Source organism: Haliotis rubra, unplaced genomic scaffold, assembly GCF_003918875.1.
Source record: "Haliotis rubra isolate DU_JTF1 unplaced genomic scaffold, ASM391887v1 Scf638, whole genome shotgun sequence".
Classification (NCBI taxonomy): domain Eukaryota; kingdom Metazoa; phylum Mollusca; class Gastropoda; order Lepetellida; family Haliotidae; genus Haliotis; species Haliotis rubra.
Genome location: NW_025767344.1, coordinates 164,172 through 191,289, shown reverse-complemented (window position 1 = coordinate 191,289; position 27,118 = coordinate 164,172). Strand labels below are relative to the sequence as shown.

The 27,118-nt window shown below is 40.4% G+C and overlaps 1 protein-coding gene across 1 annotated transcript; it reads right to left on the bottom strand.

The window, feature by feature from the left end:
• Positions 1 to 577: 577 nt before the first annotated feature.
• Positions 578 to 7,751, bottom strand: LOC124256752 (N(6)-adenine-specific methyltransferase METTL4-like). Its single transcript, XM_046690715.1, has 9 exons — positions 7,615 to 7,751; positions 7,017 to 7,068; positions 6,198 to 6,420; positions 5,283 to 5,440; positions 5,102 to 5,172; positions 4,575 to 4,749; positions 2,459 to 2,726; positions 2,142 to 2,233; positions 578 to 1,076 (listed from the first exon to the last, which is right to left on the bottom strand). Exons 2-9 carry the CDS (start codon positions 7,050 to 7,052, stop codon positions 1,032 to 1,034), a joined length of 1,068 nt encoding a protein of 355 aa, XP_046546671.1. The 5' UTR covers positions 7,053 to 7,068; positions 7,615 to 7,751; the 3' UTR covers positions 578 to 1,031.
• Between the last annotated feature and the right edge of the window lie 19,367 nt (positions 7,752 to 27,118).

The window sequence follows — 27,118 nt, the reverse complement described above, 5'->3', positions numbered from 1 at the left end:
TGTACATCAGGAATCGATGTCAACTAGTACAATACACCAATATGTTAAAATTACTTTAATACATATCAATAATCATGATAATGTGATACAAAATCATGATAACATATATGAAGCCAAGGTAACAAATAATTCTGTGTGTACAGAAAGACAGCTGGTAGTTTTGGAGATGGTAGCCAACTGAAAATGGTTGGAAGAACTATAAAAAAACAAATATGAAACGGGTCAAATTTTTTTCAAGTTTAATCAGATATCTGTTCACATTGGGTCTGAACAAGCAGCACGCACATGTTATACGAAGAACAAAAATGACACATAAAATTAAATCTTACCATGATCAGTCTGAGCATGTTTTCCATTCAACCATGTGTGTTTGTGATACCCTCATTACAACATGAAGCCATCCACTCAGTTCAGCATGATGCTGGTTTAAGCTCTGAGAGGAACAACACAAGTGAATGTTGGACTTGTGTAGACACTTCCTAACTGCCAGTCCCTTGGATCAACCATGCTGTATGTGTAAAAAGCCCCTTTAAAACATGGGCTCCTTAGCAGCCAGTAACAGGGATCAGCCTTATTCTTTGCATGGAATGTCCCTTTATGACATGGTTTCCATGGCTGCCAGACCCTGGGATCAGTTGTATTCCTGGCATGGAATGTCCCTCTAAGACATGGTCTCCATGGCTACCAGTCACAGGGATCAGCCTTGTTCCGGGCATGGTTAGTTGGTGTTTAATGCCACATTCAGCAAAATTCCAGCAATATGGCAGTCTGTAAATAGTCGAGTCTGGACTAGACAATCCAGTGATGAACATCACGAACATCGATCCATGTAACTGGGATATGATGACATGTGTCTGACCACCCAATCCCGATAGCCGCCTCTTACGACAATCATAGGCTGCTGAAGATCCGGATCTTCACGGCATGTTGTATTCCTTGCATAGAATGTCCCTTTAAGACACAGTCTCCATGGCTGCCAGTCACTGTGGTCAGAAAATGTTGCCTGCTTTGATTACCCTCTAAGACATGGTCTATGTCTTCTCCTCATAGTAGTCCATATGCTGATGCTTGAGTACCTAGGAAGAAAATATGTCACCACTCGAACATTATTCTGGAGAGTTCAAACAGAGCTAACAGTAAAAGCAGTACATTATCTTTAGCGAGAATCTCATGAAAAAACAATTTATTTTTTCTTCATTTCCTCATTATACACTTCTTTGGTAACCCTTTCCAAAGGGCGTGTTTGAAAGTCATAAAAATATATGACAGCAGCGTAACTCCACCCTTCCTTAATCGGCCCCATATTTGTGTTATTTAACTACAAGACACCCCCCACAATGGATACTATATGAGTGCCATGCCATTCTCATAACTATCTCTCCCTGCCCTTCACAATGATAGAGAAAATGTGTCAGTATCTGATACAATATCATTCATTGGACACATTTTGCAAGGGAGGCAACTTCTTGATACAGCGGAAGAACTGGGAGAGTTTAGTTTTACCGCTTTTAAGCAATATTCCAGCAATATCACGGCAGGGGACACCAGAAATGGGCTTAACATTTGTGCCCATGTGGGGAATCGAACCGGGTCTTCGGTGGCGAGCCAACGCTAACCACTAGGCTACCCCACCGCCCTACAGCGGAAGAACTGGGAGATTTTACTCTGTATTAATGTAGATTATGCGGGTGGATTCTTGTATACGGAAATCTGTCCTACTTGTGGGTGCAGGCAACCTCTCAGTGGCACATGTGAACTAGGAGGAACTAGTTAGTCACTGAGTCAGATTCTGCATTCATTCGGAAGCTCTGTGTATATTTTCATTTCGATCATTTTCACTGTCTGTGTCATAAATGTAGACCATTGTTTGTGTTCAAATATTGTAACCATTATCAAGTGCAATATTGATAGTATCCTTAGAAAGATAATTCTCTTGGAGTATGTTTAATGCCAAAACACAGAATAGAGTTAGACTAGGCTACTGTTAGCATCAACTGAAAGAGTAGATTTGTTGTCGTTTCTCATACTAAAGCTCATGGAAGTTACTTGTTTCAAATGTTAATGTGAATAAAAATAGTAGGTAAATCACAGGCTATAATGGCCAGACGTCAGCAGTTTCTATAAGAAGGGAGGTAACTCACTTCATGTCCCCAGCTGACCCAGTCTGGCCACAAGTTCCTGGCAAACAGCTCCAGACATGCTGGTGTTGGCGGGAGATACTGGGCCAGAACATCTGGTAACAAACACAGAACATCAGGGGCTACAGACTGTCATACATGCAGCAGTTCTAATGATGAAGTATGTCACACCTACAAGATGAAATATTCACCTGTCTCGGAGTCCACTGAATTACAAGTATCAACATTCTAAATATGCTAATTGAACTGTTCTTCCTATTCTACTAAGACTATTTCGAACATCATAATTTGTCAAACAGACTTCAGTTATGGCTGCTGACCTTGAAGTGGTGGTTTCTTGGAGTGGAGACTGCAGGGCACACTGACGATCACACGACTGTCTGGCAGATCTGACACGTTACCCTCCGATACGTTAACATGGGTGGCATCAGGTGAGTTTGCTCCCTTTGCTGAAGTGTCAGGTGGACCTGCCTGGCTCTCTTGAGTTACCTCCCCTCCCTTCCTCACCAGACGTCCAAGAAGCAGAGTTTCGTATGGTTTCTTTGTAGGGGAGTCAATATCACAGACCATGGTCCCATCCACTGTCACCTGTAACAACAGACATGTTTACTTCTAGAAATAACTGCACAACACGTTATATCTGATGTGACCAATTAGCCAGGTGTCTGATATGACCAGTGAGCTAGGTGTCTGATATGACCAGTGAGCCAGGTGTCTGATGTGACCGTGAACCAGGTGTCTGATGTGACCAACTAACCAGGTGTCTGATGACATGACCAGGTGAACCAGGTGTCTGATGTGACCGGTGAACCAGGTGTCTGATGTGACTGTGAACCAGGTGTCTGATGTGACTGGTGAACCAGGTGTCTGATGTGACCAGTTGCCAGGTGTCTGATTGACCCGGTGAGCCAGGTGTCTGATGTGACTGGTGAACCAGGTGTCTGATGTGACCGGTGAACCAGGTGTCTGAAGTGACCAACTAGCCAGTGTATGATATGACCAGTAAGCCAGGTGTCTGATGTGACCCGGTGAACCAGGTGTCTGATGTGACCAGTGAACCAGGTGTCTGATGTGACTGGTGAGCCAGGTGTCTGATGTGACAGGTTTGCCAGGTGTCTGATTTGACCAGTAAGCCAGGTGTCTGATGTGACTGGTGAACCAGGTGTCTGATGTGACCAGTGAACCAGGTGTCTGATGACTGGTGAACCAGGTGTCTGATGTGACTGGTTTGCCAGGTGTCTGATGTGACCAGTAAGCCAGGTGTCTGATGTGACTGGTGAACCCAGGTGTCTGATGTGACAAGTTTGCCAGGTGTCTGATGTGACCAATGAACCAGGTGTCTGATGTGACCACTGAACCAGGTGTCTGATGTGACTGGTGAACCAGGTGTCTGATGTGACAGGTTTGCCAGGTGTCTGATGTGACCAGTAAGCCAGGTGTCTGATGTGACAGGTTTGCCAGGTGTCTGATTTGACTGGTGAACCAGGTGTATGATGTGACCAACTAGCCAGGTGTATGACATGACCAGTAAGCCAGGTGTCTGATGTGACTGGTGAACCAGGTGTCTGATGTGACCAGGTGAACCAGGTGTCTGATGTGACCAACTAGAACCAGGTGTCTGATGTGACCAGGTGAGACTGGTGAGCCAGGTGTCTGATGTGACTGGTGAACCAGGTGTCTGATGTGACCAGTGAACCAGGTGTATGATGTGACCAACTAGCCAGGTGTATGATGTGACCAGTAAGCCAGGTGTCTGATGTGACTGGTGAACCAGGTGTATGATGTGACCAACTAGCCAGGTGTATGATGTGACCAGTAAGCCAGGTGTCTGATGTGACCAGTGAACCAGGTGTCTGATGTGACCAGTGAACCAGGTGTATGATGTGACCAACTAGCCAGGTGTATGACATGACCAGTGAGCTAGGTGTCTGATATGACAAGTTTGCCATGTGAACCAGGTGTATGATGTGACCAACTAGCCAGGTGTATGACATGACCAGTAAGCCAGGTGTCTGATGTGACTGGTGAACCAGGTGTATGATGTGACCAACTAGCCAGGTGTATGACATGACTAGTAAGCCAGGTGTATGATGTGACCAGTGAGCCAGGTGTCTGATAGGACAAGTTTGCCAGGTGTCTGATTTGACTGGTGAACCAGGTGTATGATGTGACCAACTAGCCAGGTGTATGACATGACCAGTAAGCCAGGTGTCTGATGTGACTGGTGAACCAGGTGTATGATGTGACCAACTAGCCAGGTGTATGATATGACTAGTAAGCCAGGTGTCTGATGTGACCAGTGAACCAGGTGTATGATGTGACCAACTAGCCAGGTGTATGACATGACCAGTAAGCCAGGTGTCTGATGTGACCGGTGAACCAGGTGTCTGATGTGACCAGTTAGCCAGGTGTCTGATGTGACCAGGCTGTACTCACCTTCACCCAGTGCCACTGCACGATCTGCTTGATGCCCCAGTGTGGCAGCAGTTGGTCCTGCACAAAGGCAGTAAGGCGGGGCTTGTTTGTGACCCACACAACAATCAGGCAGTTGGGTGAAGCTAAGTCAGACACCGGAAGCTGAAGCAAGGACTCCTCCTCTAGACTGTAGTAGCTGGAACAGGACAGGGTGTGTGAATGAGTGAGTGAGTGTACAGGTGAGTAAATAAGTGACAGAGAGTGAGAAAGAGAGTGATTCGGACACATACACGTAATATTTTCATTAAAAAGAATCTTACTTGACAGTAGTTCAGTTATATAATTGTGGACCCCTTTCAAAAGACGGTCTTCCCAGTAAGATAGCTTTGTATGGCAACAAACAGGAATGTAGTGTCCGTCTATCTTGGTCCCTTGTTCAAAATTCACAGTGATTCATTTTGGGATAGGTAGGAGTTGATTAATTCCTTTCTTCTCTTTCTAAATTAAGTTCCTTGAACGGCTGAGGAGAGTAACAGACAACCAGATACCTCCTCTTCCTCTTCACAGACTTGTTCTGCCAAGGAGGGTCGACAACGATCAAATCATACCCACCTGAAACTAATGCAACAATCATTTCTATTGGATTTAGAAAAATGTACACCAAAATTATGAACATCAAATACTGTACTCCACTGACCTATGATGCTGCAGAACTGTCTTACTTCTTACCCGTAAAGTGTCGGCGTTCTGCAGCAGCTGGTCGAAGTCGGACATGACGAATGATGATCGAGGTGGTATCAAGTAGTGGTGATCATCAAGGTACTGGACGACAGGATTGTCTCCCTTGAATGTCACTCTCCTGTGAAATACGTCTGTCCTACTGAGTGCTGTGAAACATTAAATTCAATGTCAATAGATGGTCTCTCAGCGTTTATTCTGCAGGAAACCTGGAATTGACATTTCCTCTTAAATCTAATAGTCTCTATCTGTGTGTGTGTGCGTGCATGTGTGCGTAAGCCAAGGGGTTTTGAAGAAGCAGCCCATCACAAGTATAGGAGTTGTGCAGACAATCGTAGATTGTGCTCATAACAGGCCTCCTTGTGCATCGCCATTACATCTCTACAGTTGTATCATCTACAGACACAGGGTTATCTGTGGCCCGCCGTCCAATTGTGGGACAAGTTTACAAATTTGAACATTTTAACTATAAATTGTACATAATACTTATCCTACCTTAGATGGATTCCCGCCCAACCTACCCCACTACACAGATTATGACATTGGCTCCAAGAAGAGAATGACTAGATCAAGGAGTCACATGATCAACCAGACGGCATGCTGCATGCTTCTCAGGAGGGTATCAAGCTGCCACCTGTCCAATAAGAGGAGCAGTAGGGTGTGTTCGGGCAAATGGTACAAGAGAGGCCAAAACTTCACTGGCAGTTCATTTCCTCTCAACTGTTGATCATGAGAGACAGAATACAAGACGTGAGATAGGATAAGTTTAAAAATACAAAATTTCAAACTTTAAACTTTTCTGCACCTATTCAATAAGCAATAACAACAATGAAAATAATCATAGGTCCTCAAATCCACAAGGCTATCATTAGTTTATCTACACAAACGTCTGACAGATATGAGTACCTGCTTCATCACCAGTGAGGACAAGTGGCGACTGCCAGGAGTTCTCTCCCTTGGACCATGCTTCTGCCACCTCAGCCAGCCTGTCCCCGGGTCCTGCTAGACTTGCTGCTTGTCTTGCAGGGGTGTTGTTGTCACTGGGGACGCCGCTCCTCACCAGGAGATGTCCATGTTGGCGGGCAGCATCCACGAGTGTGGATAGGGCTGATGACAGTCTCGCAACAAGCTACAAGACACACAGAGGACACTGTAGCTCACCTTAACCTTCTTACATAAGTGTAGTTCGGGTTTAAAGAGATGTTTGGATATTATGTGTGTGAAAGCAATACCTACTATTTAGCTTGAATATACAAAGAGTATCTGCTTCTGCTAAGTCTTTTTTTGACATACAAACAGTCTTAACACACAATCATCCCCTATTCTTACTAAGTTACATACACAGATCCAGATAATGTTTTCAGCCATTGATGACATACCCACATGTTATAATTCACTTTGGGTATTCATACTTTTCTGTTGGAATTTAATATATTTTCACTTCATTTGGTCGAGTTGATTTCGTATTGCCATATTAACCAATGAGTGAATTAAAAAAAATGTTCTTAAAACCATGTTTCAGGTGACTTCTGTACAAGAAATACCCCATGTGAATTCACCACAGTAATACATGTTTAAGTTAGAGTTGAGCAAGACGCATAATTCACTGGTGAGTTCACTTATACTTGTCTACATTCTATCAGTAAAGAATGATCTGCAAAATAGGAACATGAGATGAAAGGTTACAGGAAGTGTTGACATATCACTGGGTCAGAAAGTACAAACCTCTTTTGATTTCCTGGCTTCACTGTCACAGCTCATGGCTTGTTTCCTCTCGCTGCAATTATTGACAGATATTTCTCAAAATGAAACGATTTTGATATAAACCTTGTTGTCTTTGACATCATAATTGAAAGTTTAGTATGTACAATGTCATCCACTAACAAGCACTGTAGCTTCAGACAATATATATTTTCTTTGATTGGCATTCTAGAAGTTGGGTAGATGAAGAGTGAGGACTATTTTTATGGATATACAACTTTCTTTATTCTATACATAGATGATGTCTCGACATTTCAGATTCTAATAGATCGAATTGTCAAGCGATTAGAATCTATGTCTAAACGTCAGCCTATATAGAATAAAGAAGTTGTATATCCATAAAAATAGTCCTCACTCTACAATATATATTGCAATACAGACACTTGTAGCAAAGTACATTACAATCATTTTTCTCAAAATTTCTTGGCCTGAACATGGATTTGGGAGTACATCAGAGGCCATTGCAGTGGAAATGGATTATGTTGCAGACGGATCACCTACTGTCCTCAAACATGTCAGTTACACTGATTAGTCTCAGGTTTGTTTAGCAGAAGTTAATAACCTTTCTCTTCTTTGTATGTGGAGCTTGTGGCGCCTCCTGGAGCTGGCGCCACTTTTCAAACTGGGAATCCATCATGAAGGGACACTGCAAATCAAACATGGCCGACTTGAGACTGTAGTGTGTGTTGGTGTGGGGTGGACGATAAGCCTCGTCCACTGCCCTCAGGTGGTCGATGACCCAGCCTGCCTCCGTCTTACACACCACTGTCATGGTGGGGGATCAGTCTTTGGGGGCCTGGGAACATTCAGCTCTCCTGGTTGGCATCTGAAATACAGCCAAGATGATTCATTTGTGGGACATTAAGGGAGACAAGACTCGGCCAACTGGTGATCCTAGCAAATTTGACTGAATTCAATCAAATATGCTGTCAATTCATCAATCATATTTCTCTCAACTCAATAGTTTATTACCCTAATTACAGTTGTCTGTTTCTGTAAGTATGAGGATAGGCTTACAAGTAAATATAACTATACAACCCCTGAACCCATGTGTCATTATGAATGGTTTCCACTGAACTACTTGATAAGTTCACACACAGTATACCATGTATACATCAGCAGAATTTTAGGGGACAATGCGAAACGTTACAAGCTCTGCTTGAAATAAACTTCACAGAACCTGCTATTCCAGTTAGATTACATGGCTGACACATCAGTGAAGGGCACCTGCATCCATACACCCACCTACGCTCAGGAGAAGTAACCATTAATGACTGACTAAAAACTATAAAGTAGGAATGTTAGAAAGATAAAGACAATTTTAAACAAATTATATTGAATAAACGGATGAACAGAATGTGTCTTTAATGTGTCCCTCACCAATATTCCTAACGTATGACAAAGCTGTAAATATTTGAGGAGGGATAAGACATTTTCCCGGTTACCGACGTTGTGAGGAACGACCAACTGTAGACCAACTAGAGCATAACAACCTGGCTACTGAACCCATTATTCTGTCTTCAAACATGTTAAAGGGAAACAACACTCCAAGTGTTAAAGCATTGAAATATGAATCAGCTTTTTCTGAATCAAATACTAGTCTATTATGCACTATAATTTAGACTGGCTTGACTTGACAGTGCTATTCTTGTTTCACAAAGGCAAGCAAAACCAGTTAAATGATCATACACTGAGATGCCGCATATTATGACAAAAGATATGCATTAAACAGCTGCAGCTGTTTAATTGGTTGCTGTTTAATGCTTGCAAGACTTCAAAGGGTGAAGTTAGTGGGGGACATCACATAGAAAACTACACAGTATCCCTGTAGAGATTTCAGGAAAACGAACAAATGAGAACAGACTTGACGTTTGAGATAAATCATTACTAGACATGATATTATTTACCATTTGAATTTTAGAATATATAGGGGGCAGTGGGGTAGCCTAATGGTGAAAGTGTTTGCTCGTCACGACGAAGACACGGGTTTGATTCCCCACATTGGTACAATGTGTGAAACCCATTTCTGGTGTCCCCCTGCCGTGATATTGCTGGAATATTGCTATAAACTGCGTAAAACCAAACTCACTCACTAAAATATACATAAAATTTCGGGATACTGTAATCCGTCTTCTATCTCACAACAGATAAATAAATTTGGTTTAGGTGTTTCACATCAGTGCCATGTCACATTGGTCAACTGAAATGGCACGCGTGACATCTATGTTCATGATGTTAATGATGATAATAATGTGGCCAGTTATATAGCACTGAAGGCCATGCCGCAGGGACATGCTCTAATTCCCAATCTGTCTGTTGTTAAATGATGCCCAAAACAGGCACATTGGTACCAAACCTAAACATGACGGACATCATTACCCTGGATAACCCAAGCTGCCTGTCTCCACCATGATATTGCTAAAACTGGAGTAAAACCACACTCAAGCTGCCTGTGCGCTGCCAGCAGGTTAACAGTCATATGACTTATTCCACTGGGTAGCCATTTTCTGCTGGGTGAACAGATTCAATTTTGAACAAACTCACTTGCCTAAGGTGAGACCAGAGACCACATGTGTGCTTCGTTGTGGAGCAGAATAGAAGTCCTAGAAACTCTCAGGAGTCCAGCTGCCAAACACGGTCAGCCATTCAAGGACTCTCCGTGACCAACGTTGCTTAACTTCATCTGATTTGCGACCTGAGCTCAACGCACAGGACCACACACTACCACAGTGTGTGTGGTTGTTAAAAACATCCATTAAGGTAGATAACAATGAGTAAACATCAATGGTTTAGCTGCTTATCCTCGGAACAAAGTACCGGTATGTTTTTTGTACTGTTGATCACTGGATTGTCTCATCCAGATTCCATTATTTACAGACCGCTGCCATATGGTTTAAATATTGCAGGCCTTAAACAACAAACAACACAGAAACAATCATGTTATTGGTTAATCCTTCGATGGATAGATTTTGTGTAACTCAACTATCTATTCCTCTCTTGCTGTGCTGCCACGTGCATAGTGACTGCATATTACACAACCAGTAACACATTCACCACTACTTACCTGGATCTATAACCAAATCTTGGCCAAGTGGGGAAGTGCCTCTGTCCACTCATATTACATAACAACACAAGAGTGTATCCAGTTCATTGTGTGATCTGTGATTGTCTGTGTGGTGAAGCACATGTTGTGGTCTCCTTGTTCAGCTCTTCTCTCTCTCTTCTCACACACACAGTTTGTCTGTCTCTCTCTTATCAGTACATCTCTACCTCTGGACCAATGCTGGGGCAGTACTTGTCCTGAGCCCTAACTTCCGATGACAAGTATTTAATACTTTACCCTAAACACAAGTATCAGATATCTGGCTCAAGCCAAAAAACCAGAGAGGCAGTGTTGTAAACTCCCCAAAATTTCAGCCAGAAACTGGTCTGGTAACTCTCAAAAGTTATCAGACCGGTTGGAAAGTTGAAAGTCCAGTATTTCTGGATTAAGAAAAAGATATAGAAGGCAAATAAGAGGAGGGAACTGTTTGATGTCAGGTTGTTGTCACAATAACACACATTTTCAAATCTGTTTCAGTCAAGGCTTTAGTCATTATATACATTACAAAATTACACGGATTTAACAGCCATACCATCGGGCGTGCAACCTTTTAAAACTGACCGTCTGTCACAAAACAAACCGTCCCGGACGGTCGGGCAGGCGGGAGTTTGCAACGCTGAGAGAGGGTATCTCGGGTGAAATACACTGGAAACTTCCAACACAACGCGTGATCGAACAAAAGTATTCAATGTGCCTGGAACAAGTAATCGTACAGCTACCAGATGATCATCAGTATGAAGAAAGAGGCAATAGCTGTTGACATCTGAATATGTAACTGCTCCACAGAACAAAAAGGGAGATTAGGGAGTTTGTCTAAAACTTACAGTGACACATTAACAAAGGATGATTTTGGCCTTGGATACAGAGACACTGGAAAGCCTTGGATACAGAGACACTGGAAAGCCTTGGATACAGAGACACTGGAAAGCCTTGGGTTCAAACTGAAACAAATACTCCTGAATCTAAGCCTTATCACAGAATTCTACCAAGGCGGAAGGTCAAAGAACACATCAAGATATTATTACAACAAAATATGATTAGACCAATCCAATAATGCTTCGCCAATTATCACAAAGGGATCAATCAATTTGCCTATGCATTATCAAAAATCTAAATCTAAGACTTAATAAAAAGATGCATTTCCATTGCCTAGAACTATCAGACTTTGGATGCACTTCAAAGAAGCCAATAGCTCTCAGCACCAAGTGGTGGTTGAGAAGAAAGACAATGAAAAGACTGCTTTTACCACTTCCTATGGGCTATATCAGTATAATCGCATGCCTTTTGGGTTGTCGGGGGCTACTTCCACATTCAAAAGGCTTATGCAGCAATGGTTTCTGGGAAAAGAAATTTCGGATTCTGCTAGTTTACAAGGATGATATGAACATAGTTTCCAAGTCTTTGAAGGTAAACGTTTGCGTGGTTGGAGGAAGTATTAGAAACCATAGGAAAACACAGGTTAAAGCTCAAACCAAGTACCGGTAAAGCTTGCTTGCTGCAGGGAAAGGTTAAATATATTTAACATGTGATCTCTGCCCAAAAAGGTGTTGTAATTGATCCAGACAAAGTGAAAGATGTAGCAGAATGAGAAGTACCCAAGAAAGTGAAGGATTTGAGATTGTTCCTGGAGAAAGAAGAGTGACAGCTTGCGCCAGTAGGTGTTTGGGACTCACTGAGAAAAACTAAAACAATTACAGTTCTATGAAAATTGAACTGCTTGCACTCAACTGGACCATTATATAATACTGACAAGATAAGAGATTACTAGCCCGGGAATAAGTTCACCGTGTATACTGAGAACTACCCACCTTCACACAACTGAACTCGGGGCAGTGGAACAGAGACAGGTGTCCCAGCTATCAGTGTTTGGTTTGAGTGCAGCTCAACACTATAAGAAAGCTGATGTACTATCTAGAAATAACTCACCTAGTACTTTCAGTTAAGGCAACTTTGAAGAGAGAGGTATCTACAGTGGCGATAGTAAGGTGAAGATTTCTGTACATTAGTCTAAAGAGTCAACAGTTTCTTTTCCAAGTTACTGTCAGGAAGAAATCGTACTCAAGAAAAACAAGGATGTTGCCATCCAAAGAATATTGCATTATATTGACACAAGACGAAAACCTACAAGTGAAGAGAGTCAGTGAAAACAGAAAAACACAGGTCTTGATCAAAGATTGGAAGAGGTTGTCTATTCATGATTAGCTTCTTCAGAGAGAAGTTCAAGATCCCTGCACCGATCACACAGCTTGTACTTCCATTCTGAAATAGGGGGTCTTGGAGAGAATACATGACCAGGCAGGGCATCAAGGTTTGAGTGTACGCTCTACACTCAGTCTTCTGTGGGACTGCTGCTTCTGGCTAGGCATGAACTGCTGCACAGTTTTGAACAAGGTGTGCTATTGCGGAGATTCTACATCACTGATGCCCTCGCAAAGTTTACAGTGGCCAAGGCATTAGTTTTAGAATGGTTCCATAGATATGGACCACTTAAGAGAATTCATTCTAACCATGCTGACCATGGTCAAAGTTTGAGTCAGAGAGTCAGCAGCGAACATTCTCTGTGTAGTGTATCAAGAAGTGAACCACTCCACACCACACCAAGACAATGGGCAGTGTGAGCAGTTCAACAAAACCCTACATGAACTGCTGAGAACTGTAGAAAGACAAAAAGAGAAGAAATGGCCAGTTGTTGTATTATAACACGTAGTGTAGTGTTAACCTTTGTACCATAAGAAACTACTCGAGTATCACATACAAAATTCTAATATACCGGGTACTTCCTTTAATTCATGAAGTTTAGGAGGACATACATTAACGGCCAAGGTGCATGTGACAGATACATTAACATGACATAACATTATGTGACAGGGAAATATTACTGCTAGAGACGAACTTTAGGTATTTGTTTTACATATTTTATTCCCCTAACAGAACAGCTAAATATTGTAAGACCTCACATTCAAAGTTGAAAAATCCTATGGAAATCCTGATGTGAAATTAAGAAATGGTCAAAGAATGTATTCATTTAGTTTCTTCTAAAGTCTATTGACATTGTCAAGTAATTGTGACTGTTATGTTTTAAACTCAATGATGTGTTAATGGAATGTAAGCAGACAACATATTCAAGTATTTATTCAGAAACAGGTGGAATCAGGACGGATTATATTTCTTCACTGGAACTTTGTATTCACTGATTTGGATCTTATCACTTCGGATTATGGAATTCAAGAACTATAAAATACTTCAGTTATTTCAAGATTATTTGAACTGTTTAACCAACATAACACTATGGCAAGCAGAACATTGAGTGATACTGCACACAGTGATAAAGGGCTGGCTAATGAGCCAAATCAGTGACAACAGAATCAACATTAAAAAAACGCCTGAAAAGAGCCAATGGTATGACTTCAACATAGCACTGGAAAAAGAGAAAATTCTAATACAAACAGGTTTCTTCAAAGATAAAAGACATTGAATTTTTGATGCACCCGGATGCAGATCTGGATGATGTCAAAAATGAATTTGAAGATTGGGAAGTTATTTGGGAAGTTTCAAGAATCGGCTGAAACTTGCAAGTTAATCAGCCAAAGATGAAGAAGAAGATTGGTTCCAATCAAAGTTAGGTGCCTTCGCACAGTTTAAGATAATGATAAATGTTGCTTCATTGATTAAAACCTATAATACAGGTGATGCGTGTGACGTAAAGATAGTGTTTTGTTGCGAGGTGGATTATTTAAGGGTTCAGTCATCTCCTCTGCTAAAAGAGAAATCCTGGCAAAAAATGCAGAACTTATTGCCAGACAGAAAAGATTAGAACAAAGACATCATCTAGAAGAAGAGAACAGATTAAAACAACGGACAGAAAGATTAAAACTTGAGACAGAAGTAGAAATTGCATATGCCCAGAACACAGTTTTTGACCATTAGAACCAAGAATCTTAAAGTTCTCAAAAAAAGAATATTCCCATTCCCAAGGGTAATTCAAGTTAGTAAACAGCCAAAATGATGAGTTGAATCCACAAACTGAAGAATTCACTCCAAATCTGTACACAGACCTGCAGGTTGGAGTCAGCACAGTTTGATGAAGTCTGTAAGCAACAGAATGTGATACTCAGGCTTGTAGTAGAACACCAGAAGCTAGCCACTCTACCCCCTAGGAAGATACCTATGGCCAGTGGCGACCCCCTACACCATCAATCCAAAGTATAGGCTCCACTACTTGGATCAGTATACCAGTGATGAACTGTGGAATTTCTTCTTTGAGCGGTTTCTTAAACCATTGTTCACTCTTGCTGTTGTCTGAGAATTTACAGATTTCAAGTCCCTTTTCCACGTGAGGATCTGGTAAAGACAGGCATAGTCTACCATAGGCACTAATTTTAACAAAGATATTTTAATCATATATGCCAAGTTCCTATCCAAAAAGGATTTCACTTATCTACTTAACTCATCTTCAATTGTAAAAGTTTCCCGTTTAAGTGACCATCTGTACGTTGGGGGGTTATCACTTTTAGTTTCAAAAGACTAATGCCGTGGGGATTGTGCCACACACTTGGTTCCACGGAAGAGAGTACTGCTTTTGACCCAAGTTCAAAAACAGTAAGCAACTGGACAGGGGGAGTGAAGACCTGCTGCCTCCCTGACAAGGAGACATGGAAAGTGTGTACCATCACAGTGACGTACAGTAGTGGTCAGTAAACGACATACAGCTAATCAGTGTAGTTTAGTTTATCTTTAACTCGGAACATGATATTACACTAATTCATTCATTTAAAAAAATTATTATTATTACATAAAAAGTGGTTAACAAGATCATATCTGACATACTCGTCAATGATGAGTTAACTAAAAGTGTTCTTTAATAATTACAGAGTTGTATGACAAGGTGAGGAGGAAACTACCCCTCGCAACTGACATGTCTAGCCTCGACACGGAGGCAGAGGATGATACAGAGTCAAGGAAAAGAAGGTAGCAAAATACATTTTAGTGAATATGGTTAGAAGCATGAATATAAATATTTAACAATTGTTTAAATAGATATGATTTGTCATCACAAAATTACAAATGATTAGTACAAAACTAAATCATTGATAATGACTTAGTATAAAGGCTTTAATTTCAAGTCTTTGTACAGTTTGCAAATTCTAAATACAATGAATAGATTCCATATATTTTTTTTCAGACTAACTGGCAGGCAGGTACTTGAGTTCGAGCTCCAGCTCAAGTGATTAGGAAACACAAGTGACTAAGACCAAGGTGTCACGAGCATCGAATTCTCAAGTGCCCATTCCGTCTTCTTCTACCATCTTTACAGTTTCTCCTCAGCTACCTTCTCCTCCTTGCCTTCCTGTCTCTCTACCTGTGGCACCGTCTCCACCCCTACCTTCACTGTCAGTCTCGACAAGCCCATGGCGATCCCCCGGGGAACGTATATTACCTGAACCTTCTCCGTTGCTGTACTGACAGGATGTACGGAGGCCCAATCACTCACCCCGAAGTGATGGTACAGGTTCAACAGTGGGGGCAACTAGAGGTGTGTATGATAATTATGGTTTAAACATTTATGCTTCATATTGCTTATTAAAAAGTTATATCAACATGATAATGGAGAATATATGTGCTTAATATTACTGATGAAAACCTCTTTCCACATTGTTAATTGTTTTCAAGTATTTTTGGTATCTAGTTTCAAAACTACCAGGGGAAGTTGTTGAACACATCAAGATTGTGGAGCCGACTCGAACAGTGGCTCTTGAAAACCTGAAGCTGCTGCACCAGGGTCTGAGGATTCTGCAATCTGGCTCCACGGACTTGACACCAGCAGAGGAGTTGAATCTCCCTCTCAAAACCATCGAGGAACTGGGGGAAGCTAACACTTCTCTGGAAGACTCCTCCAGATTGAGATCAGCGGTAAATATTATTTTGGTTTAGATTAATTTCATTCTTCTCACTAATTGATTTTTTCAAACAAGTTTTACAATCCAAGTCCGATTAATAGTGATGGTTTAATGGAATATTACTCGTACATAGCCACTAAACGTAGTTGTAAATGCTATGGAAGATAACTTTTTAAAAATTCACAATCCAACAGGTTGGGCAACTTGGAGTGGCAGGAGGGGTGTCAACAGGAGACACAATCCAGAGAGTCTTGACGATGCTGATGACAAACTCAGTCACCAAGCAGGTGAACTGGAAGGGGACATCAGGAAAAGAACCCTTCCAACAGATGAGTCTGAAGGAAGTTGTTATCAGTTAGTTCTCAGTCATACGATCCTTTTAAGTAAGTGTGACTTAAGACTATACATATTAACAATTCATATTAAATGGTAAATTAAATTGGAGAATTATTGATATAGTAGCTTTATTTATTTTTACTTTCAAATTCAATATCCATTTCAAAGGAAGCAAGGAAGAATCTGGTATGCTTGAAGGCATCCGACTGCTAACTTGAAAGCCACATTAAATTGTGGTTTCGCTATGCACCGGACCAGGACGGTGGGAGGAGAGAGAGGACCCTGCTTGCCAAGCAGAGGAAGACCGCTGTTGCTGCAGCTGCAGCTAAGACATACACAGAATGAACTGTATCTTACTTATTTGCTATCCTATAGTCTAATCGTCATATTCATTCAATAAAATCTTAACATTACATTTAATTAATAAACGAAAGATTTAAAGTTGTTAAGAATATATTTGAATTTTTGTTTTGTTTTAAACCTCGTATATTCAACTATGTAAGACACATATTTCAGCACTATTGAATTTCATGTCAACACAATTCTAGGTATTTGTTAAACTTTTATTTTTTTTTGTAATTTAAAATAAAATAAGATATATAATGATATATGAACATATGTCCTGTTTCTTATAAATTTTACACTTTTTTTATTTCATTCTTGTTCAGAAGCCTTCGAGTTTAACTTTCAATTAGTAAAGTGTCAAAGTTGAACTTTCATTTCAAAGTCCCATCATGTTTTTTACAGTATATTAACAAGTGATGTTTGTTACAAATACTATAGGTGGGTTGTAGAGAAAACAAAAATACAATTTCTAGGCCTTAATTAATGAAGTTTCACATATGTAGATTGAAAAGTCAGGGTAATATGACAAATTACAGCAAATCGAAGGCGCAGTATTGGCTACAGACTGGTATGCCATCATTGGGCCAATACTGGGCCAACCTTGATAGTCAACATTGGGCCAACTTGATAATCAGCATTGGCCCAATTTGTTAATCAGCATTGGCCCAATGCTGGCATGTTACCTGGGAATGGCTTGTGTCTGGGGATAAAGTAATAAATACTTGTCATTCAAAGTTAGTGCTCAGGACAAGTACTGCCCCAGCATTGGTCCTGAGTTAGAGATGTGATGATAAGAGAAAGGGAAAGACAAACTGTGTGTGTGTGAGCTGGCGTGAGGAGCTCAACCAGTCCACTGCTCCATGTGCTTCAATAGTGGCAACTTAAACAGTACCATGATTCACACAATGTTGACACTTCATCAAATACACTGCTCATAAAGTCACTTTTTGTGCATATTGTCCTTCTTGATCACTGCTATAGTCAATAACATTTCCACTTCAACACATAAATGTCTCAGAAGACAGAGAAATACTTCCCTTCCCTTTTCCTTCACTGTCCATTCCCTGGAAGTCAGCCATCTTGTCATGGCACTGTGGTATCCAGTGTCACTTCCTCCCTCTGTCCCAGTTCCTTGTCTCCAGGAGGGGATACAGCCTGCTGGGGGGCCTTCAGGGCAAGCTGACCCCCCCTTTCAACTGACCCCCACCACTCCTGTGTTAACAATCCTAGCTGTGTCAGAAGAATGCCATAACTCTTAGAGTTGACAGGCCAAGTAGTGGGAGGCCCTGCTTACACTCAGTTCCAAACTGTTTAAAAGTCCATTGTCCAACAATGGCACCAAATCCTCATGTTCAGTCCTGCATATTCAGAGGTGGGGTGAGGTGAAATTGGGTTTTACGTCGTACTTGAGAATATTTCGCTCACATGACGATGTGCATGCATGTATATGTGTATGTGTGGCTGCTTGTACTAGCCCAGACTTAAGCTGGTTTTATAGTGCTAGCCAACTGAGATACCATGCCGCAGTGAAGCATGAATACCCCACTCAGACACATTATACTGACTCCGAGCCGACCAGTCCTTGTTGTACCCATTAATGCCGAGCACCAGGCAGTGACCAACAAGTACCATATTTTAACGTCTTTTGGTATGACGCGGTCGAGGATCGAACCCACGACCTCCCGCTCCCCGGGCGGACGGTCTAACCTGCATATTCAGAGAATCCTTAAGACACTTCTGCATACATTTCACAAATATGTAGAAAAATCAGACAGTTGCCAGCTCTTCATGTCACACAGTGATATGAGTCCTCCATATGATTTCCAGTACTACCAATGATGCTAAATGTGACAAAGTAGGGGGTGCCATCAACAAAACACACAAGAGTGTATGCAACAGTTCAATGTGTATTCGGTAACCTTCTGTGTGGTGAAGCACATGGAGCAGTCTCCCAGTTTAGCTCCTCTCTCTCTCACACACACACACACACTGTCAGTCTCTCTCTTATCAGTACATCTCCACCTCTGGACCAATGCTGGGGCAGTACTTGTGCTGACAGCTATCTTCAGATGGCCAGTGTTTATTACTTTACCCCAAACACAAGCCAATGTGTCTCAAACACATCTTCCCATGACCTTTTGTATTAAAGGAAAGACTAGACTTTCAGAGACCCTGAAGCTGTGGAAATCTAGACTTGCGTGACTTGCGTGGGCTTTCTTGGATATATTTGCTTCAGGCTTAAGGAAAGTCAGACTTTAAACACATGGGAATACAGCTTTCAGTGGTTTCAATTTGGCATATCTCATGTCTGGTGTAATTATTCAATCCAAGATTGGGTTATAAGCAGGTTTGATGTGGTGAATTTCAGAAGAAATTGAAAGGATTTACTGATGATCTCTTGATTGACTATTAAATTACATTTGTGATGTCATTCCATTGTCTGTTCGCTCCATTACTTTCCAGGAATGGAGCGATGTGTACCAGTTTCAAAATAAAACCTTCATTTTGTCATTTTGACATTTAATTTTGATAACAGAAATATTCCCAATACTTCGAATGTAATTTAAGTAGGGTAATATCCTTGTAACTCTCCATTCCTTAAAAATAATGTGCCTCGGCTCCATTATTTTTAAGGAATGGAGAGTTACTCGGACATTACCCTCTACATCACTGTTACCTTGCACAGTGGATTTGTCACATGGTCTGTATATGCAGGTTTCTTAAAGCAGACTGAAATACACCCACATCTTGGTAATTGTGTATAAATGATTAGCCGATAATATGTTGATTGATAGTTCATAGTTGTCTAACTAAATTAGATTTTTTAAGAAACGTGAATATCATGAACAAAGATGTCACGTGAGCTATCTCAGCTGACCAATGAAACATGTGAGCTATGTGAAACAGATGAAAAAGACAAAAAGCAGTTGAGAGACGAACACATGTTATAATATCACGAAAATGCTTGAGATATTTTTATATTATTATTTTGTTACCAAGACATGTGACATCAAACACGTTTCTTTGTATAAGTACAACTTTAGATATATGGAATAATGTTCCAATATGTGGATATTGACAGATACTAGTATATTATTCAAACAAGATAACTGCCTGATATCATACTTATAAATTTGGCCTCAGACCACAGTTACCCCCCTTAACTTTTACCATGACCCGGAAGTATAATATGAGAATATAGTGCCTTGTCTAAATGGGCTGTTCTGCTTGTGCTGATTTTTTCAGGGTGACTTGTGATAGCTTAAATGAAAGGTAAGACATTGTACTTTATTGCAAATTTTTTTGGGTCCACAATCTACTCATGGTATTGACACCAGCCTTCCTTGATTTGACCCCAAGTTCAAGGCTGTCTGGTGTGTTTCGGCTCGTAACTTCCGGTGACCATTGTTTACAGTGGATACAGCAAAATCGACATGGTCGATCCAGGCTCATATTTTGCCGATTAAGTGACAAGTGGCAGGTTGGTCAGCATGCAACAGGAGAACAGCCTACGACCGATATTAATTATGGTGCACTGGCATGTCACTGTAGATAGCAAAGAAGGAAAATAATTGTGGTCTGAGGCCATTTTTGGGATTGTAATTACGATGCTTGCCTTTTGTGTTCATCCATTTGCTGTAGCAGTAATATATGAGGCCTCAGTGGTGACTCACCAAACTATTCCATTCGATAAAAGGTATCTGGCAATAGCAATCAGTTATTCCAAAGGGCTCTATTTCATCAAATATATTTAGTAAAAACTGTACCTCAAAAAGCTCAATATTGTATAATTTTTGAAACATTATAGTGGTTGTCTTATTAATTGAAATAATCGAAGATTGGTCGCAATGACAAAATGACCAAGCAATCGATCATGTTTTCTCATAATCGAACACAGACAATTTCGGAATACTTGTTTGCAATAACAATATTTTTCACAAGGTTGGTTTTGTCTGTTACATTTCATTAGCACTACAATCTCTTCCATTTCATGATTAAATTTCTTTTAAAGGAATCATGTTCCTAACTATTAAAAGATGTAAAATTTGCAAATGCATTTTGTGTAATTTGCAAAAAAACCCGACAGAACTACATGTTTTTTTTTGTGTGCATTAACAAACATAACCAGGAAAATTTAATAAATGACACTAACCAATTATTTTCGATGATTGATCGGTTGTAATGAACCAATCATCAATAATGAGATTTAAACCAATTCCCAACACTAATACATTAACACTTTTGCATTTCATCAATGCACCAAAATTCTACATAGGTATTTTTAACCTTATCTCAGGTAGATTTATGAAAAATGTGTATACAGCTGATTGCTTGTTTCCGGTTTAGTTTACGAGAACACACACACAGTAATCCTTATATCTTCATATAAAACTATGCCTAGCAGAATAGAAAATACAATTGAAATGGTAAAACACCATGTCTACTGGCTGCAGAACAGTTATAGCCAAATTTTAGCGGTATTTACAAAATTACTCCGTCGTTCGTTGAATTAATGAAACAGAATTATTTATGATACTTAACTAGCTATTAGCTGATGTGGCCAGCCCGTTCACTACTGCCAATCGTGTTATCATAAAACGCAGCGGAAGGGAATCACGGCAGTACAAATAGGTCTTTTCTCAAAACTAACTGTAACAATTATCGCCATTTCAGAATTTCTCATCTCATTCGTGAAATAATTATATTTATATAATAAAGTAACCTCGAATAATTGATTGTGTGACTGGTTGCAGGGCTCCAGATAAGGGCCGTATCGACGTATGTACAGATAAAAAATATGCACGATGCGGTAGGAAATAATTTTGAAAACGTAGCAGATACGCACCACAGCAATGGTGTACGAATCATTTACAGACGTATTTATATGAAAAAGTATTGTTTTATTGTTTATTGACCTGTTTACACAAGAGTAGTAATGTGTTGTGGTGCATATACCAAACGAAACACAAGAATACTGATTACTAATTTCCATTGAGTACTCTAAATGTACTCTTAAGTTTTTCCAGTACTCCTATATTGAAAAAATAAGGAGTACGTACTCCTGATGTTGAAAATTATCTGGAGCCCTGGGTTGAATGTGTGTTTTACAGTAGAGTGATAGGGAATGAAACAATTAATGACTTTTGTGAACTTGAACTTGCTATCCAACCATAACATGAAATCTGTGTTCTCCAGTTTTCCGTGATCGTATTTCTCCCATGATTTCACCAGAACGCGAGCAAGGTCAGAGCTCAGCATGCAACTTCCTAAAAGGAGGACTCATCAACTCGCTCCGTGAAAAAAGTTTTCAATAATAGAAATCAGGAAGATAAGAATAACAAGAAAATAGCAATACGTAAATAGTAACATGAATTTTCTTAAAACTTTCATTTTCCTCATTATAAAGCTGTGTAAATAAGGTAAATGAGCCGAGTTTCAATCTTCGTTTACATTGTCTGCTAGCTGATGATGTTTGTCAACATTATATCACGTGACTTGGGACGTAAGATATCGCTCGATTAATAAACTACGGAAACATTATCCTTATCCAATTCTCAGTAAACATTACCGTGTGTGGTCTGTATAGGTCAAATTACACCAGAGATGACCTAGATAATGCTTATAGACTGGTGGTAGAAGACTGACTGACTGACTGAGTTTGGTTTTATGCCGCTTTTAGCAATATTCCAGCTACATCACGGCAGGGGAACACCAGAAATGGGCTTCACACATTGTACCCATGTGGGGATTCGAATCCGTGTCTTCGGCGTGACGAGCCAATGCTTTAACCACTAGGCTACCCCACCGCCCGGTGGTAGAAGAAAATGTGTCCGCACAGAGAGCAGCAGCTAGGTTGGGGTTCCGGTTTCTACTCTTAAGGATCGTTTGTTGGGCAATATCAGCGTATACACTGTCAAGTCAGGTCCCATGCCACTGTTTTCTTTAAAAGAAGAATCCTTTAAAGTGAGCCATATCAGAGTTATGGGGGAGATTGGCTATGGTTATACGCGTCAGGAGACCATTAATCTTGCAAGTGATTACGCTGTCAATCAAGGACATAGAGACAGAGATCATCCTTTAAGTCTCCGATGGCTGTACAGTTTCTTAGACAGATGGCCGGAATTTAAAGTACAGAAACCGAGGAATTTGGCGAGATCAGCCACCAAAGAAAATATCAGTCGGTATTTCACAGAACTGTCCAATGTCATGCAAAAGTACAACTTTCAAAGTTCACCCCAGGCTATTTTTAACATCGATGAAAAGGGACTAACACCACCCAAAATCGTCTCCCGGATACATTGCAAACCACAGATTGTGACATCTGGGAAATCACAAACGGTAACGATGATTGCCGCTGTTAACGCAGCTGGTGGCAGTGTTCTCCCTTACTTTGTATTTCCTGGACACCATATGAGAGATGAGCTGTTAAAAGGGCTGGGTATATACACTATGTCACAATACGATACGTGTACGTGATATTTTACCTGCGATACGATATGTATCACGATACATACACCTTGAAAGAATGACACAGTATAAAGATTTGAAATGATTTATATCAAGGTATTTGTGTATAACAATAACACTACTGTAATAAACAAACAAGTAACTCTATCATACTTGCTTAATTTTCTTTAAACAAGTACTTTAACATGTTTACTGTTTTGAAAAAAGTCGTGTATCGATACACTAGTCGACGATATGATAGCTATATCGAACTTAAATGTATCGTGATGTATCGGTGAATCGCCCTAGCTGTTATCAGGAGCTACACCCGGTACTGGTGGCACAGTTTCAGAGACAAGGTGGCCTAATACGGAAATATTCAGCATGTACATGAAAACGCACCTGTCCCGACACTTACCATCACGCAACGCCGACTTTCCCATTCTCATACTCTATGACGGACACTAGAGTCATGTTTCCCTTGGATTGATAGAATGGGAAAATCATATCGTCCTATTTGTCCTTTCCCCTCATACAAGCCACCTCTTACAGCTACTGGACATCGGATGTTAGGGGCCTTTTGAGAGGACATCGATACGATCATGTCATTCATTCTTAAGAATCTACTCCGGAAAAGCTATCAGAAAGCACGATATATGCAGAATAGCATGTCGTGTTTTCAACTCAACGTTAACACCTGTTAAACTTTGTCATCTTTCACAACTTCAACCCCGAAGTGAGTGATGACTTGGTTGTAATGTCGGCCTGATCTTTCTCTAGACCGACACCCGTGTCTTCAAGTTCAACAGGGCCGGCGACAGAATGGATACTGCACGGACATTCTTGGAATCTCGGGCTGGAGAAGTCTTGAGAAATGTCCAAACATACAAGCCAAGGAACACTATCAGTAAAATCGTTGGCGGGAAAGTCATAACACATCAGACAGTTGTAGACAGGATAGCCGAACACAAGAAACAAAATCTAGAGAAATGGAAGTCTGATAAGGAAATTCAAGAAGAAAAAGTCAAGCGTCAAAACATCGTTGTCCACATTGTCCAGGTCGTCTGAAGGAAATTCTGCCCCAAAAAAGTAAAAAAGGACAGGACCTGCACACAAGAAACGCAACGCCCCACCCCCATCAACAACTTTCTTAGGCAGTTTTTCCGACAGTGCAATTGTTGACAATGAAGTTTGCTGTGTGTGCGGTAAAGTTACACCTGATGCATTGCATCACAGTGACTCAATCACGTTTGTGAAGTGGGCCCAGTGTGACAAATATGGTCACTGACTTCATCTCGTCTTTTGTACCAGTCTCACTGTGGTACGTACACATGCAGCATTTTTCTGTCCCCACTGTGACCAAAGCCCGGTGGAAGAGTGAATTGCATTCATAAACTATCATCAACAGTGTACATAACAAGTTTGGATGTCATCGTTATTTGTGTTTGAAATTGTTGAAATGACATTTTAAATTAACTCTTAAAGTTTGACAAGTGACTTGAAGACACATATTTGCCTTGATGAAATATATCAACATTCGAACACTGTAGTTATTTTGTGTATAACGTCATCGCCGAAAACTGGTGACATATTGCTCAAGTTGCAAAATATGGAACATTACGGTCATGGCGGCCTTGCTCAACCCACCAGGCCGAGAGAATCATAAAAACGTAAGAGAAAACACCTTGACTAAGGTACTTTGTCTTGAATGTAAAATATTTTTATTACGATAGCATGGTTACATATGTACAGATAATCGCAATAGGTGAAACTGTGAATTTATATGGATCGTGTGACATCCCCTGACTAAGTTAAATTTTTGTTTATAGGTTTCATAACTTATCTTTATTTTTATGTTACTTACCGTGAAGAATTTTCTTTCTCTGTCCTCTATTGTTGTCAAATACCGTGGGAAAAAATACCAGATTTTGAAATCACCAGAACTGGGCACTCGTGATGCTGATGTAATTTTTTTGCGATAACTGTTAATGCTAGGTTCACACTGTCGTATGATTTGTTATGATTGCCACGATTGGCCATTTGTAGCTGATCGTGGAACTTCTCGGAAATTTCTAGTTTGGATATGAGGTGATGCGAGTCGATACGTTTTGATACGATTTGTTGCGCTTGGATGCGCTATTGTCATGATCTGATCTCCCGTTCATATACGATAACATACGTTGTGATAGAATTGACCCTATCGACTCCACGATTGGATCGTGATCTGACACGATCATCATGATCAGGGTCCCCGATTTGTGACGATGTGCTACGTGCAGGTATGTTCCGATATGTTCATCACGAACCGATAAAATCTGTTGTGATAGGATACGATTGTGGTTGCGATGTCTTTCACGATCATGATCGAGGTGATCACGATTTGAGCTATGATTGGACCACGACGGGTATATATATACAGCCCGACTGACCATGGACTTCACTGTTTCTTGAACAATACAACCCACAACCATGATTGATTCCAATCACCACGATTTGGATGCACAATTAGAAGCGATATGTTGCGCCTCGTTATGATTCAAAACGATGATGATTACGATTGACAATTAATCATGTTGATCGTAGAACATTTTTGAACCGTCCAAAATTTTTCTAAGATCAAAACGATTACCACGACTGACCTCAAGATCTGATAAGATCTGACAGGATCACCACGATTAGTCAACGATTAGGCCTACCTTTAGAATACAGCACCACAAACTTTAAAAATACGTCATAATACCCTTTTACGTTATGTAATGTGATTTTGTTCGAAAGCACGTTCTCGAAACAATGCCCTATGACGCCTGCATGGCAACACGGTGGTCTAGCTCAGCGAGTGCCTATAAGCTCCGCTCACTGGTGTTTCATGTCTACTAGCTATGTCATTGCATAAGCCCGACGATGTTGAGAGTTTCCAGTAGTTGTATACCGGTGGATGCGCAATTTTTTGCAAGCACCAGTTTGAAATATTTTTCTTCTTTCACTAATACGCTCATATTTATTTGTATTACGGGTGCTGAGGTGTTATGTTTTGTGTATTATTGTAAATTTTTTTTAGATTTTTCGAGAATACGTTACACCGGTCTATATTATATATATTCGATTATTTGCAATTTTGATCAATGTAATTATTTAAATTATGTAAATATATTTAAAATTTCGGTTTCTAAGTAACTATTAAGTCTAAATTATTTACCAATGTGAACTGACATACATATATATTTTTTTCATTCATTAATTTGCACCATTACATAGAAAAGTTTTTTATTAGTCTTTTATTTTTTGAAGCGGTAATAATGCATTACACTGGACACATCAGTCATGTTTGTGCCTGTTCGGTCAATGTATTTATTAGAAATATTTCAAGTGTTAGGTACGTTAGGGTTAGGGCTTAGGGCTGAGGGTTTAGGGTAAGACCTAATCCAATATAGTAGGTACATGTCCGGTGTAATACGTGAGTACCATTTGTTGTTTTTCATTTTGCATTTTAATACTGCCGATTTGGTCAATGCATTCTTTTTATTAGGATTATTTCAAGGGGTTAGGGTTAGGGTTAGGGTTAGGGCTGAGGATTTAGGGTTAGGGTTAGGGACCTAATCCAATATAATAATAATAATAATAAGTGTTCTTGTATAGCGCACAAATCAAACTGCAAGGCAATTTCTCTAGGCGCTAAAAGATAGAGTGATCTGAAGAAAGGATTAAAGTTCATAAGCTTGTTTAAAAAGGAAAGTTTTCAGTTGGGACTGGAAAGATTCCACGGACGCGGCTTGTCGGATGTGAAGAGGCAGTGAGTTCCAGAAAAGGGGAGCTGTGTAAGAGAACTGTCTATGTCCATATGACTTTAATCTGACCTTGGGGACATTCAACTGACAATTAGAACTTGATCTTAAACGCCGTGGTGGGACATATTCACTGAGGAGATCTTTCAGATAGAT